The sequence below is a fragment of the Tupaia chinensis genome, unplaced genomic scaffold, assembly GCF_000334495.1.
Source record: "Tupaia chinensis unplaced genomic scaffold, TupChi_1.0 Scaffold000165_2, whole genome shotgun sequence".
Lineage (NCBI taxonomy): Eukaryota > Metazoa > Chordata > Mammalia > Scandentia > Tupaiidae > Tupaia > Tupaia belangeri.
In genome coordinates this window covers 683,016-697,986 of record NW_006159640.1, presented here as the reverse complement: position 1 = coordinate 697,986, position 14,971 = coordinate 683,016, and the positions used below count along the sequence as shown (strand labels likewise).

General features: G+C 43.9%; 1 protein-coding gene across 1 annotated transcript in view; it reads right to left on the bottom strand.

Annotated features, from left to right (window-relative positions):
* Nucleotides 1–14,196, bottom strand: part of C8B (complement C8 beta chain) — a 43,160-nt gene extending 28,964 nt beyond the window's left edge. The window contains exons 1-4 of the mRNA XM_006146098.2: nt 14,030–14,196; nt 7,460–7,616; nt 3,762–3,903; nt 1,695–1,836 (exon numbers count right to left, since the gene is read on the bottom strand). Coding sequence (XP_006146160.2) covers nt 1,695–1,836; nt 3,762–3,903; nt 7,460–7,616; nt 14,030–14,115 — 527 coding nt within the window. The 5' untranslated portion in view covers nt 14,116–14,196. The remainder of the gene's footprint in view (nt 1–1,694; nt 1,837–3,761; nt 3,904–7,459; nt 7,617–14,029) is intronic.
* Nucleotides 14,197–14,971: the final 775 nt, after the last annotated feature.

The window sequence follows — 14,971 nt, the reverse complement described above, 5'->3', positions numbered from 1 at the left end:
TTTGTTTTTCTGGTGGAGCCCGCGCCCCTAAAGAAAAAAAAAAAAAAAAAATCTCTCAAAAAAAGAGAGAGAAAATACCTGCCTCATGGAGCTGCTGTGAGGATGGCATGTATCATTATTTGTTAAGTGCCTAACACACTGCATGGTCCATAATAAATATTTGTTATTTAAATGTCTGCTGTCACCACTAGACTGTACACTGCTTGAGGGTCATGGTTTTCTTAGTTTCTGCACAACTCCCATAATGAAATACATTCAATATAATTACTGTTCACTGGGGACAGCCCAGCAGTTGGTGGCTCCATGCATTATGTCATGTAGTGTCCCTACAGCCCAGACAGTGGGTATTACATCCATTTCAACGGAGGAAAGTCCAGCCTCTCCTGAGACATGACTCCTCAACAGCTCCTCAGACGGGCCTCTGCACTTGCCTATCCATGACCACCGAAGTTTCTGGTTTTTTCTTAAGGACTCTGTCTCCTACCAGCGTCCACCCACTGACTCAGTTCTGCTTCTCAGTACTGTCTCGGGGTCTCTTTGCCATGACAGATTTCCACATGTCATAATAACATATACACTTGCATTTTACTTAGCAAGTATAACGGGTTGCTTACTGTGTGAAGGCACCATCCTAATTAGTTTGCATGTATTGGCTCGTTTAATCCTCATAAAGTGGGTATTATCATTATCCCTCTTTTACACATGAGGAGGGGAACTGGCTTGCCCAAGATCTCACTGTCAGCAGTAGTTGAGGGGGCGGGGAGTTGTCTGGGGGTCCGAGAGTCGGGGTCAAGAACGGCCTGCCTTCTTCCCACTGCCTTTGCCTTGGTCTATTACAGTCACAGCAATGTCGTCAAGCTCACAAACCTTTGACAGAAAGCGATCATTAACTTCCTCTACACATGACAAAGCAAAAGTCTTAGAACATAAGTGCCTTGCTGGAGGTCCACGTGGCCACTGACCAACTGCTCTTTCTGTCCCCTTCCATTGCTGGTTTTCAACGTCTGCTCTACTGTCCCCTATCTTAATTTTTCAGGCCCTTAGTTTTTTCTTAGCGCAAAAGAGGGGAGGGTCCCTCTTTCACCTGCAGGAGGAAAGCTGCAGAACATGACAAGAAAAGAGGGCACAAGCAGGACAATCTGACCTGCTGACCTCATCCTCTGACCTCTTCAGAAGGTGGGACTGAAGCAGAGATCCCCAGAAACTTGAAACACAGGTGTATGGCATTTGCATCCTGGAAACCTACTCCTTCACTAACTCTCAGGGGTCTCTCCTCTTGGCTAGCCCAAGCTGGGGCCTAGGAATATAGAAGTAGATAAAAACCTACCTCATAAGTCATCGGTAGGATTCACATGGTAACACTTACAAAGCACCCAACAATCACGTCGGGGGTTAAAATAAAGGCGCATCCCTAGCCCCCTGTATAGCAGCCCATGTGGCTTCCACAGCTGTCTCTGGTGTTCCTAACCTGGCCTCCTTGTGCCTGGGTCTGTGCATCCGTGCATGGGACATGTTCCTGGAGAAAAGTAGAACTCTCCTCAAAGAGCAGCTGGAAACATTCACGTACACTACACCCTTTACTCAGAAAGGAAAGAGGAACTCTTTACTCGTATCAGCTCCTTCCCTCGCTGTTCTCCAGAATTCCATTGAACTTGGTGCCTTACCAGGTACACAACAAAAAGACAGTAACTCACCCACTGGCCAGATTGCCAATTGCCCAGTATTGGTCCACTTCCTGGTGACATTTTTGATAAATCTTTCTACAGTTTGCCTCATCCGACTGGTCGCCACAGTCATTGTCCCCATTGCAAAGAAGCCTGCGGTTCACACATCTCCCTGGGATGGAGAAAGGGTATCACCCATAGTCACATGGCTGTCAAGAGAGAGATTGCTGTAGTATAAGAACCTACTAGGAACTAGACATTTTGCTGAATCTTTAATGCTCTATTTTAATTGCTCATCAAGTATCAGGGCAGGCTGTAAAGTGCTGTAATGTTACTAATAGTTTATTCCCTTTTTGCCCCCATCCCATCTGGTCACTTCTTTTTCTGTTCTGGTTTTTTTTCTTTTTTTAGAGACAGATTTTTGCTATAGGGCACATACACTTGCTGAAGAGACAGAGAGACAGAGAGATAGAAAGCAAGGAATCACTGCCCAGGGGGGACGGCCACACCATCATCCCTTCCCCTTTCTCATTTCAGAATTTCGAGCATGCAAGAACATGTGCCAATCATGAGTTTCAAACTACTGGGTCTGGGACTAGAACTTCAGCCAACTACGTGGGAGTCCAGCGATGAAACTATTTCACCATCTGCTCGTTCCTCATCTGGCCACTTCTACTCAACATTCTTGGGGAGTTAAAGGCAGAGAACTAAAAATGTGCTCTTCAAGTGTTTCTTACAGGGCATTTAAACCACAGCCTGCCTGAATAACCATTATGTCTTTGGTCAGAATCATGGAACGCTGGCCATAATGAGTGTATGGGTACATTGTAAAAAGGTCTCTCAGATTTATTCAATGCAATTCTGTGTTTGCAATAGCCCTGGAAATTGCTCTAAGAATCCCTCACTCTTCTTTGAAAGATCCCAAAGAACAACCCTCTTGGGTACAGTGAATGTGGAGAGTAGCAATTCCCACTGAGATCATTTGAGTCAAAATATCCTTATTTTTGCCAGATACATGGAAAATTACAGAGGCATATGTTTGCTTAAATGAACTAAATGAATGAGTTGGAAAAACAAGTGTTTACTTAGTTTTACAGCAGATAATTATTTATTTGTGTACTCTTCCTTCCTTCTGTCTTTTTTTCTTGCCCTCTTCTTACAATAAAAATTTTTATTGACTATTATACGTTAATGGTCATCTTGGATTTAGTGATGAAAAAATCCAATTGACAGAGATTCTCTCTCCAAAGAGTTTTCATAGATAAATAAATGATGCTAACTACCTATTAATCGGTTTCGGGTTTTGCTGCATTCAACTCAAGCCCAGACCTTTGCAAAAGCTAGGTGTCTGCAAAGAGCTTTCATACCCATTTTGTCACTTGCAGCTTAAAACTAGCTCGCAAGGTCTCGATGTCATACTTGATTTTCTGTTGAGGGAATCAAAATGCAGAAAAGTTAAGTGACTTATAGGTCACAGAGTCAAAATAAGGTCTAACCCATGATATTTTTTACTCTAGTACTCCTCAAACTTTTGTGTCTTTAATGGCAATGAGTGTAATTTGAATTCCCAAGTTTGTTTCTTTCGAGAGAGTTTTATTTATTTATTTTTTCCAGAGAGAAAGAAAGTGAGACATTACCCCTCAGGAGGAATGGCCATGCTGTAATCCCTTCTCCTCCATTCTCCTCTTGGGATTTTGGGTATGCATACTCACACGCCCAGAGTGAGTTTTAAGCCACTGGATCCGGGACTTAAACCGCAGCCGACTACGTGGGAGTCCAGCAATATAACCATTATGCCATCTGCTGATCTTGAATTCCCAAGTTTCTATTCACAGCTCTTCCACTTACCTGCTTTATGTTTCTAGGCAAGTGACTTTTTCAAGTCTCAATGTTTTAACTTGGAAAATGGAAATAATAACAACACCTACTTTATAGGGTTGACCATGAAATAGTAATAATATATATGAAAAGACATTAGAGCACGGGGAGGACTTCTGAGCTGTCCCATGTCCGTGTGAGCACTAGGCATGGCCTGACCACCAGGGGCCATCGCCTCCTGTGCAAACGTTCCCTTCCCACTCCTACGTCCATTTGTACCTGTCTGTGCACACACGAAGCCTTCGCATCGCACTTGGGTTCTGCATGGTCTGCTGGTAACACAGTCTTCAACTTCCTTGTCAGAGAAGCTGCACGGTTCTCCATGGAACTGAGAGGGTCGGAGCAAGTAGGCGTGTCTGTACTATAGCAAAGAAGAGCAAGGTGAACCAATGGCAGAGCCTCAGGGGGCCCTGGAGCTGAGGAGCACTGTGTCAGTAGGTCTCCAGCCAGGACCGCGCTCTGTGAGAGCAGTGAGCTGTGACTGCCGCTGAGTACGCTGGGCATTTGCGTGCCCAGGATCTGAGGCTGGCTGAGGCTGGTAAACTGTAGTGTCAGGGTACTGTGGGGGGTACTGTCTGTCTATCTCTCTGGTTTATGGAAAAAAAATACAGAAAAAATGTGATAAATGTGGCAAAGGCATGGGCTTTGGGGTCAAAAGTTGGTAAGTAGACTCATATAGGCAGTTCATAACAAAAACAAACTCTCTTAACTTAATTACTCTTAATGGGTTGATTCAAGTGTTTTCATTTATGCCCAGGGTAACAGTATAATAAATTTTAAAAGCATGTGCTTTGGAGCTACAATTCATTCTGACACTTTTTAATTATGTATGTGATGCTGGGCTAATTAACATTTGCGACTCAATTTACTCATCTGTTAAATGGGTATAAGGAATTACCTTACACAGTACAGTTACAGAGTTTAAATTACATATGTGTGTGTGTGTGTGTGTGTGTGTGTGTGTGTGTACAAAATCTTGTTCTGGTGTCTGGCACATAGCAGGCACTCAATTTCTTGTACTTATTTTTAAATTTAAAATTTTATTTTTAGAGAGATTTTTGCTATAGGGCATGTGCGCTCGCTGGAGAGACAAGGAGACAGAAAGTGAGAAATCACCTCCCAGGGAGAATGGCCATGCCACAATCCCTTCTCCTCCATTTTCCTCTCAAGACTTGGGCATACACACACATGCACCCAGCATGTTTTAAGCCCCACTGGGTCTGAGACTCAAACCACGACAGACTTCATGGGAGTCTAGTGATGTAACCATTATGCCCTACTTTTAATTATTAATATTAATAATTTTAAGCTGTCAATGTTGCTCTATCTCTGTTCTGTTTGTTTATTCCAAGAACATGGATTGAGCCACCCAATGTTGAAAAGGTAGGTGTTATTTTCGCTTGCTTCACTGTGTGTTTTTTCACCAGAGTCATGTCCTCCGGCGTGCCCTCCAGGAGGCTGCGGATGGTGGTAGTGAAGGATGTGGCAGTGGCACTCAGGCAGCGAGCGCCCAGGCAGGGCAAGTACAGAATGCTCTGAAAGCTCATGGGGGATCTCAGAAGGAAGCTTAGGAGGTGGTGGAAGGCTTCTGGAACAAGGAACATCTAGAGTGAAACTTGAAGGCTGTGTAGGAATGTCAGCAAACATGGAGAGCTGTCATGAGGGGGATAGAGAAAGCCAATGTGGAGGACATGGCTGGGCCAGGGCCAAGATGCCAAGAGGATTTACCTTATTCCAGAAAACAAAGACAGCCATCATCGCTAGAGAGAAGAGTGCAAGAGGGAGAGTGGCAGGAGCTGGAGGGACATGCAGACAGGAAGGGAGCACAGGGCTTGCCAGGCCCCCTATGGTGCACTTAGTATGGAATTCTGGGACAAAGGGAAACCGAGTCAGAGGAAGAAAGTGACTGGATTCGGGCAGTTTTGAAATGTTAGTTGCAGTCAAGATTTTAGTGCTCAAAATGCAGGTAAACCAGGTTGCAGCCTCTTTGCAGAATGACATATTAATGAAGTATAGTTATTACTTGGCGTCTGTATGTGTGGCTTTGGAAATCTGAAAAAGAGATACAGATAATTGTTCCTCCATGCTCTTTTGTAGTTCCAGAGGGTCATTCTTCTTGGAAGGCAGAACCTGTTGGGACAGGATAAATCCTGCAAAGACTGCAAAAGATGAGGCCTAGACACAAAGAGGATTTGAAGAATGTGGGGAAAGTGGAGGAAATACCTCTCCCACAGTCCAGCTGAGAGGTTTTGATGAACTCCCAGCCAGCGACCCCACCGGCAGGGGTGATGTCCTGCTGAGGAAAGTCTGCAGCCTACTGGGAGTGAGGAGCTCTGGCTGGCTGCCTGCCTCATGCCGTTTTCCTGGTTTATGGTGCAGATGAAGCAATTATCCAGATAATTGGATCAATGTTGATAACTTCAGCAATAAAACCTACTTTGGGAACTGAATGATCCTGCTTGGCTCTCCCCATTGATCCAATTAACTGCGTAATTGTCGCGGGCCTACTTCCACGGCCTCTTTAGAGTCCTAGCCCATGGCTGGTTTGATTTCCAAAGGAGCTGTGGAAATAGCAACCATTCTCTAACTCTGACACAGCCACTGTTGTCAGAGCTGGGATCCTGGAGCAGCCTTCCCCTGACACGGGAGGCTGAAGGACCAATACTGCAGAGATGTGCTTTCCTTGGTGGAACACCAGACAAGGAGCCAGAGGCCTGAGGTCAAGGTGTGGATTTGCGACAAGGTGAAGCCAGGAAGTCGCTTGCCTGCTCCGCGAGTCTCCGTTTACCTACCTAACAACCATCCTCCCTTCCTCAAAAAGACATCAGAAAATTAAAATGGGGGCCAGATAGTAGAATAGCAGTAAAACACAATAGTTGAGGTTGATCCACAGGGGAAGGTGGCTGGTTCACATCCGGAGACCTCCCTGAGTACACTGGGCACACATGGGCCCATGATCCAGGGCTGAGTGAGGCTGGAGGTAGACTGCAGCATCAAGACCCTGTTAGGGTTGCTGAATCTCTTTTTCTCCCTCTCTCTGCCTCTCTTGCTCATGGAATCTATACACTTGGGTGGGGGGAGAAAGAAAGCAAAAGAAAAGGGATTGGCACCCAAATATTCATGAAACAACAATTATGTGCCAGAAATTGCCCTACACACTGAAGACACAGAATTCAATAAACCTTCCCACATCCATTGTTTAGTCAAGGGAAATAATAAGCAGCAGGGTGTGATACATGCTAGGATGCAGGGGTAATAGGGAGCTGCTAAAGCTCATGAAAGGTTGCCTTACCTAATGAGAGGTAGGGCCAAAGGGAGTTAAGTAAATCTTCTCAAAAGAAGTGGGTGGCTCTTGAGCAAAGTTGCAAAGGTGTTAGTGAGTAGGTGGTAGCCAGTGAAGGAATGGGAAAGATCACTCCAGCCTCATAAAGCACACAATAAAGGCATAGGGGAAAGTGAGGTCAGAGAACAAGTTGAGTGTACTGCTGGAGTGGAATGTTTTATGGAGAGGTGGACCAGGTCTTGGTAATGGGAGGCCTTGAATATCATGAGTTCTGGACTAGTCCCAAAGGGCATGCTAAACTTTGCAGAGCTTCAGGTTGGGGAAAGACAGGTCAGACTTACATCTGTGTGATGGTCTCCTGGTCCCAGCATTGAAAGAACAAGGTTGGAGGGAGAGAGTCTAACAAGGAAGCTATTGGAGTAAGAAGGACCTATGTGCTAGGAAAACATGAAAGGGCCAAAAAAAGGATCTGATTACTACCTGGAAGTACAGAGAAAAAGGCTTCATGAATTGAATCAGCCAACAGTTATCAAGGGCCTATATGTGCCAGGCACTGCTGACAATACCTCGGTTAATATCACTGAGGATCAGGACTCCTGGAGGCTTAGTGCTTTCTCAAGGCCTCTGTACTTACCCTTTTCTTCTGACAGGGATCACAGGTGGTCCAGGAGGACCAGCTGGACAGTTCACAGTCAATAGGCATTGGGGTAACATCCACGCTCCGCTTCTGCCTGCTCTGAATGAGGCTGTTGTTGACTGCATTTGATCCAAAGGAAAGTGGCCTTTCCCCTCTAAAAAGTCGCCATGAGAGAAGAGAGTCAAGTACCAGAAAGGAATTAAGTATACATCCAACCACTAATCCATCCAATCAGTAAATATATATTTACTCATTTGTGCAAAGCTATTAGTTTATCATTCCACAACATATATTTATTGAACCCCCTGTAAGTGCCTGACATTATGGCTCGCTGTGGTCGAAATGTATTGAACTTGTATTAGAAGACAGTCCATTAGCAACTGGGTGATCTTGGTCTGGTGTTTCAATCTCCGTGAGTTTCACTTTTCCCATCTACACAATGGAGAGAACCATACTTACCTCAAAAGGTGATTTCTAGGGTTAAGGACAGTAGTATATGAGAAAACACCTTACAAATTCTAAAGTGCTATAGAGATGCAGGAACTGGTAGGTGTGTGATCTTAAGCAATTCACTCCCCATTGCTGGGCCTCTATTTTGTCCTCTGGAAAATAAGAGGTTTAGATTAGATGGTCTTTAAGGTATCTCTTCATGTTAAGAGTCTATGAAATGTTTCTTGAAAATAAATAATATTCAGAGTATTGTGCTACAGGAAATACAGAGATGTATAAGATACAGGCTCTGTTTTCTGGAACTCACAGTTTGTCTTAGAGTAGGAACAGAGAAACACAGCTTATACCTTAGCACTTTAGGACTCCCTCAAGAAGTCTTGTTGGGGAAGATGTGAGTTTCAGTTGGGGTATGCTGAGTGCTGGGTGCTTGTGAAATACCTATGTAGACTTACTCGGTAAATAGGTCCTGTATGGGTTTGGAACTCTGGAAGAAAGATGTGTGCTAGAGATACAGATTTATCGTAAAAAGCTATGGAAGAGGATAAGACTGTTCTTGAGAAGAGAAGCAGGCCAACAATAATCTCTTGGGAAACATCAGCACCACCAGCAGATCAGGACAGACCACACCATGCCAGCCCAGGGCACGGAAGTCTAGAGGCATGAGTGCGAGTAGGGGTAAGGCTTGGGAGTGGTAGAAGGGCAGATGGCAGACAGTGTCACACCAGCAGAATTGTCAAGCAGCATGAGACCAAAAATGTCTAGAAGAAGAAAAAAATGTCTAGAAGATAAGGCAGTATTTTTTGTTCAGCTCCTGGCACACGGTGGGACATGAGTGAATGAATGAATGTGTTATTTAATTTGCCAGGACCTCCAGTTTCCCTATCTATAATATGATGGGTGCATTATGATTTTGATTTTTTTCTTCCATCTGAAAAATGGTACTGCATTTTATGAGTCTTTGTCATTTGTGTTCAAGATGAGAGAAAGAAAAAGAGGAAAAAAGAAAGAAAGAAAGAAAGAAAGAAAGAAAGAAAGAAAGAAAGAAAGAAAGAAAGAAAGAAAGGAGAGAAAAAGAAAGAAAGGAGAGCGAAAGAGACAGAAAGAAAAGAAAGACAAGAGGGAAAAAGGAGGGGAGACTTTCTGAGCACCCACGATCCCATGATGTACATGGCTAGCACAGAGCTAGGTGCTCTTCCATGCTATCGCTCTGTTTTTCCACGGCAATGCTGAAAGATAGCTATGGAGTGTCACTACCTGGACAGACAACGGAAAGAGCTCAGAGAGACAGTTACACATCCACTGTCATCAACACGTATTCAGTGGCATTGGGATCTGAGCTAGTCACCGTGTGTTTGACACTCAGCTTGTGCTTGGTCATTGCCTCATGCTGCCTGGAAGGGATCTCAGCCAGTGTCAACCCCACCAATCCCCTCCAGTCTCTATGTAAGGCCTCCTCCCTGTATCCAGGATTGAGTCATTAGGGAGAACATCACACAGTTTTCACCATTTCAAACACACAGCCTGTCACTCCAAACAAGGTCATTAACAATACATTCTCACTTGGCAAAAGTCCTAAAAAGAGGATAATATTAACTACAGTGAAATCCATCTCCATGACTGCCCCAGAGACCAGCAAAAATCAATTGCCTAGTAAAGTTGGATCTTTAAGGAAAGGTCAAAGACTCTACTGGAAACCACAGGTGGATACTTTAAAATGGTTACTGGAGGCAGGATGCTGCACACCAGCAGGGGACTTTGGAATGCACTCCTATCTACTAATTTACCCAGGTTTGACAAAACAATACTACCCATGATTGGCTTCTCCTAAGTGTGTATCTGACAGCTCTGCAGGGTACCTTCTTCTTATTTCAACTACAAAACAGTTACATTGTGTTTTTAGCAACAATCAACCCAACTCTGGAAGTAGTTGAGACTGAGTAGATAAGTAATGTACACACTAGCTATTAAGAGTCACAATTATTTTCCTCTCCGAGATTTGAAAGCCTGTTAATGGGCAAGATGATCACTTACAGAAGGAACTTAGTAAAAAGTAGTTATAACCACCAGATCGCTCATTTTTGCAGCCAATTTTCATTATAGAGGTGGCAGTGTAATGAAGTCATCAGCTGAATAAATAGCACGTTTGTAAATTACACAGGATAAGACGTGTATGGTTTATTAGTACTACAAAATGCAAATCTAAAAAAAAAAAAGGGCGAGTATTAAATGGCATCTTTAATTCCTGAGAATAGCATGGAGTGCAAAAAGGACAGATTCAATCAGGGTCTCTGCATATAGTTACAGTACATGCCTTTTACCACTATGGATTCTATAAAAGCAAACTGGGCTGATGTTTTCACCAACTGACTTGACTTCTGGCATTTGAAATACCCTGTATGTTTTTCACTTGGAAAAATTAAACATGCCTAGAGAAGTACAAAAACTAAAATAGTAAATACCTATGAGCTTGCCCTCAGATGGACAATTTTTAACATTTTGGCATATGTGTTTCAACTTTTTTTTTTTTTTCGGAGAGGGGGTTTTTTTTTTTTTTTTTTTAATATAGGGCACATGCACTTGTCAGACAGAGACAGACAGACAGAAAGCGAGAAATCACTCCCTGGGGGGATGGCCACGCCGCAATCCCTTCTCCTTCATTCTCCTCTTGGGATCTTGGGCATGCACACACATGCGCCTGGCATGAGTTTTAAGCCACCTGGTCCGGGACTCGAACTACAGTCGACTACATGGGAGTCCTGTGATATAGCCATTACTCTAACTGCTGGTCCCCAAATCTATTTTTCATTTTAAAAATCCTGTACATTTGGCATCTGTATTTTGTCCTAATCCCACTTCCATATCCATTCTCTCCTCTTGAGAGAGAACTATTGTCATAAATTTGGTGTGTGTCCTTCCAAACTCTTTAAATATATATATATATATTTCTTGACACATATATATAGTACTGTTTTTGTGTGCTTTACTTACACTGTACGTATTATTCAGTAACTTGCTTTTATCCGTCAATATTTCATTTCCGAGGCCTGTGCATAAAGAGATCTATTAGGTTGTTGGAAAAGTCATGACATATTTTGTCTGTTTTTCTATGCAAAAATGCTTCATGACTTTTCTGACAGCCCAATAGTTCATTTCTTTTATCTGGATGTTCTGTCATGGGATACATATTGCACTTAATTTACTCTCTTTTTTTCAGGGACATTTATGTTTTCTCAATGCTTTTGTAATTGGAAGAATAATGCTAGCATAAACTTGCTTGTGCAAGTCCTTGAACTCATGCTCCCTCTACATCAGTGCTGGCGAGGATGTTCCTTTCCTTGGGGTGCATGCAATGCTATTGCCAGCATTCCGACATATTTCACTGGATCCAGGTCTCCCATTCTCTTTCTAGCAGGCATCTCTGATCAAAATAAAGATGGATCCAGCAGGTACAGCAGGATTAGGTCAGCAGTAAATTGTGAGCCATCAGCTTATATAGATGGGGTGCATCAATAGATTTTGGCTTTCTGCAGAAATGCCCTGACACAACAACTTTCTTGTCACACACGATTTGTTAGGCTGTTGCCTCTCCCCTCCCCCTTGCAAATAGCTTCCTTTCTCTTTACTAGAAGAGGCAGCTTCTGGGTGGCAGCTTTTCTATTTCTCTTCTCTCTGTCATTTGCTGTTGTAGACACAAAATTTAAAGCAACATCTCAAGGCAACAGATGTGTGGCCCAGAGATAGAGAAACAGCATGGGAATCCAGCAAGTCAGATACACGATGCAAGTGGGGAGGGGACATTGCATTAGTGAGAGGCAAAACAATGCAGAGAGAATATGCAGGGGCTCTGGGACCTACCCCCTGAAATGGAATTGAATCCATATTTTGCTATCTAGTTAGGTAGTAGCATATCTTGGGATAGTTACATTATTTCTAGGACCCTCAGTGTAGTTTTTCTCTCTGCAAACAACCCTTATCTCAAACGGCTGTGAGGATCAGCACTCATGAGTGTAAATGCCTGGCACAGAGTGCCAATCAATAGATGACAGGTCTATGACAATGTGATCATGACTTCATTTGACTTGATTACAAGACTACATAAAAATGAAAAAGATTTCTTAGCCAATATGAGGGAAATGTCAGCATTTTCTGTTCCAGTACTAAAGACTACCCTTCTATGTCATGTTGGAAATTCAAATACAGACCGCGTTCAGGATTGCCCATGGAATCATGAGTAGAACATCAAACCTGGATTCAGATACGGGTTTGAGACTCAAGAAACACCAAGTGATTCGCTTCTCCTCTTGAGGAACAGTGTGAGAAGAAGAGACAACACCTATCTCATGGCATTGCCATGGGGAATACATAGAGTTTCTGGCCTGTACTTGCATCTTCACTCTTACCTTGGCGTGAACTTCCTAGTACAAAAATCTAATTGTGTCAATCCTTTAACATCATTCAATCCTTTGATTTAAACTTCTCAGCTGGCAGTGTCCCCTAATTCTGCCATGATCTGACTCCTGCTTACTCCTCCTCTACCTCCTCATTGGTAATTCTCACCTTGGCCTGAGCTCAAGGCCTACCGAAGTACATTTCAGCTTCAGGAACAAGTCAGGCTCTCCCATGCCTGGGCCATGCTGGTCCTCATGTCTACACTGCCTTCATCTCCTTAGCCATTTTGGCAAACACCTACTGATAAGTAAGATTCAGCCCTGTCTATTCCAGAAGCCTTTCCAGAACCCAGGCCCAGCAGAGCTGTTCACTCCCCACCTTGTTTTCTGCAGGCCCCTGTACCATCTTAAACAACGTGCGTAGGATATGCTCATATGTTGGCATTCTCCATGAGAAAACGAGTCTCCGTGGCTTGGGCATCTATATATCCTCAGAACCCAGCAAGGAGCTTTTTGCAGAGCACAACAAAGTAAGTGAATCACAAGTATTCAGCACATTTCCTAGTGTGCTGAATACTTCTCTATGTACACATAGCACACACAAGGAAGGCCTTGGCAGCCCAGTTATTCTGTGGACCACGCTGAAGTACATAATAATCCTAATAGCTATGTTTTGGTGAGTGCCCAAAGTAGCAAACATCCACAGTCCTGGTCTCAAGGTGGTGTCTGAGGCGGGTGGTCAGTCAGCACGGCTGAGACCCAAGGATGAAGTCTGGGGTAATCCTCCTCACACTGAGATGTCGTGCACAGACAGCGATTTTGGACCGAGGAAACAGAACGGCATAAACAGTCCTTATTCCTACAGGAGTGCTCCCAAGGAGGCCTGGATGCCTGGGTGCTTCCACATGCTCATGGGAGCAGCTCCTCCTACACTAGAAGGGTCTCCAAATTGCTACGTAGTTGATACTTCTTTCACTAGTGTCCAAGTTTAAGCTTCCACTAAGGTATTTTCTGTAGCTTGTTTTATGCCCTATTAATGGAAACTAACAATTATGAAATTAATCTATTAGCATTGAGCTGCTGGGACTATCTGGAGTGTATTACGTGTGTGAGTAGGAGAGAGAACATCCGAGAAAACGAAGATGTTGATTAGCAGGTAGTGGGGGTCATTCACATACATTGAAAGCATTCACGTGAATTGGCTCTTTTTTCCCTTCTTACGCATAAGAATCACACGAAGGCTTTGTTCGGAATACAGAATGAATCTCCTATTCCTTTCAGCATGACAAAATAACATTGAAACATGTCACTTTCGTAACAGAAACTTTTGTTAAAGTCAGCCACTTGGTTCCCGGATGATATAAAGAAAGTCGTTGATATTATTTTATCAGACACATGCAAATTGCCTCAAGAGATGTTTCTCACTCAATAGGCATGCAGCAAAGATGGTCAGCACTGGGGGCTGGCAAGTGGCATGGTGATTAAAGGCACGAACTCCGCATGGCTCACCGCAATTAGAATCCCAGACCTGGAGGCTCACTTTCCCTCTCTCTCTCTCTGATCACATTTTTAAAAAGCAACAACAACAACAATAATAAATAAAGTCAAAATAAAAATAACTTTTTCAAAAAGAATTATTTAAAAAGAGAGAGAGAGATGGTCAGCATTATGTGGCCTTACATTCCTTGTCATATTATTGATCAGGGACTCGTTTACAACCGTCACCTACCTGGAGCCAGGCAAACTGAAACAGCCCAGGGCTGCCGAGAGAAAGAACAGCTCTGCCGGTGTCCAAGTCCCTGTCCTGAGATTCATTTCCTCAATGTGAGAGGAGAGCTAGCTGCTGCTCCTGGGTCCACGAAGCGCCCACACAGTGAGTGTGACCGTCAGCGTCTGTCCCCATTGCACAAACAGCTCTGCAAAGTAAACAGAAAGCACCAATGCCAGGAAACTCCGTAGACTTTGCACAGACAGCAAACGCACCCATGACTCTCAAAGCCTCGAGAACGGTGGAAAAGTCTGCAGCAACTTGGATTTTATTCGTGTGCTACAGGCTCAGGGGTGGAACAATGGACAGAATAGCCTTTTGGTGAGGCAGTAGGGACTGAGGGCTCTAGGTCCAGAGCATCTGGGTTCAAATTCTTTCTCTCCCACTTACTAGCTTTGGGACTACAGACAAGTATCTTACTTCAGTGCCTCTGTTTCTTCACCTGCAAGATGCTGAGGATTCAATAATAGTAGGAAAGGGCTTACAACAGACGCATACGAGTACTCAGGCATGTGAATTACTACTGCTAAGTAGATTGCAGGGTTTGGTGTCAGGCAGGCTCAGGTCTGAATTCCAGTTTCATCTCTTTCTTGCTAGGTGACTTCAAGCAAGTTAGCAAGAGGCTGTAGTGCCCTTGAGTCTACCTACCTGAATTTGAATTCTCCTTGTTTGATTCACCAGCTGTGTGACTCAGGCCGAATGACTAACCTTTGCTAGGCCTCAATTTTCTCATCTATAAAACAGGAGGGAACCAGCAGTTAGCGTAATGGCTATGTTGCTGGACTCCCACGTAGTCGACCGCGGTTCGTGTCCCGGACCTGGTGGCTTAAAAAACTCATGCTGGGCGCGTGTGCATGCGTGCCCAAGATCCCGAGAGGAGAATGGAGGAGAAGGGATTGCGGC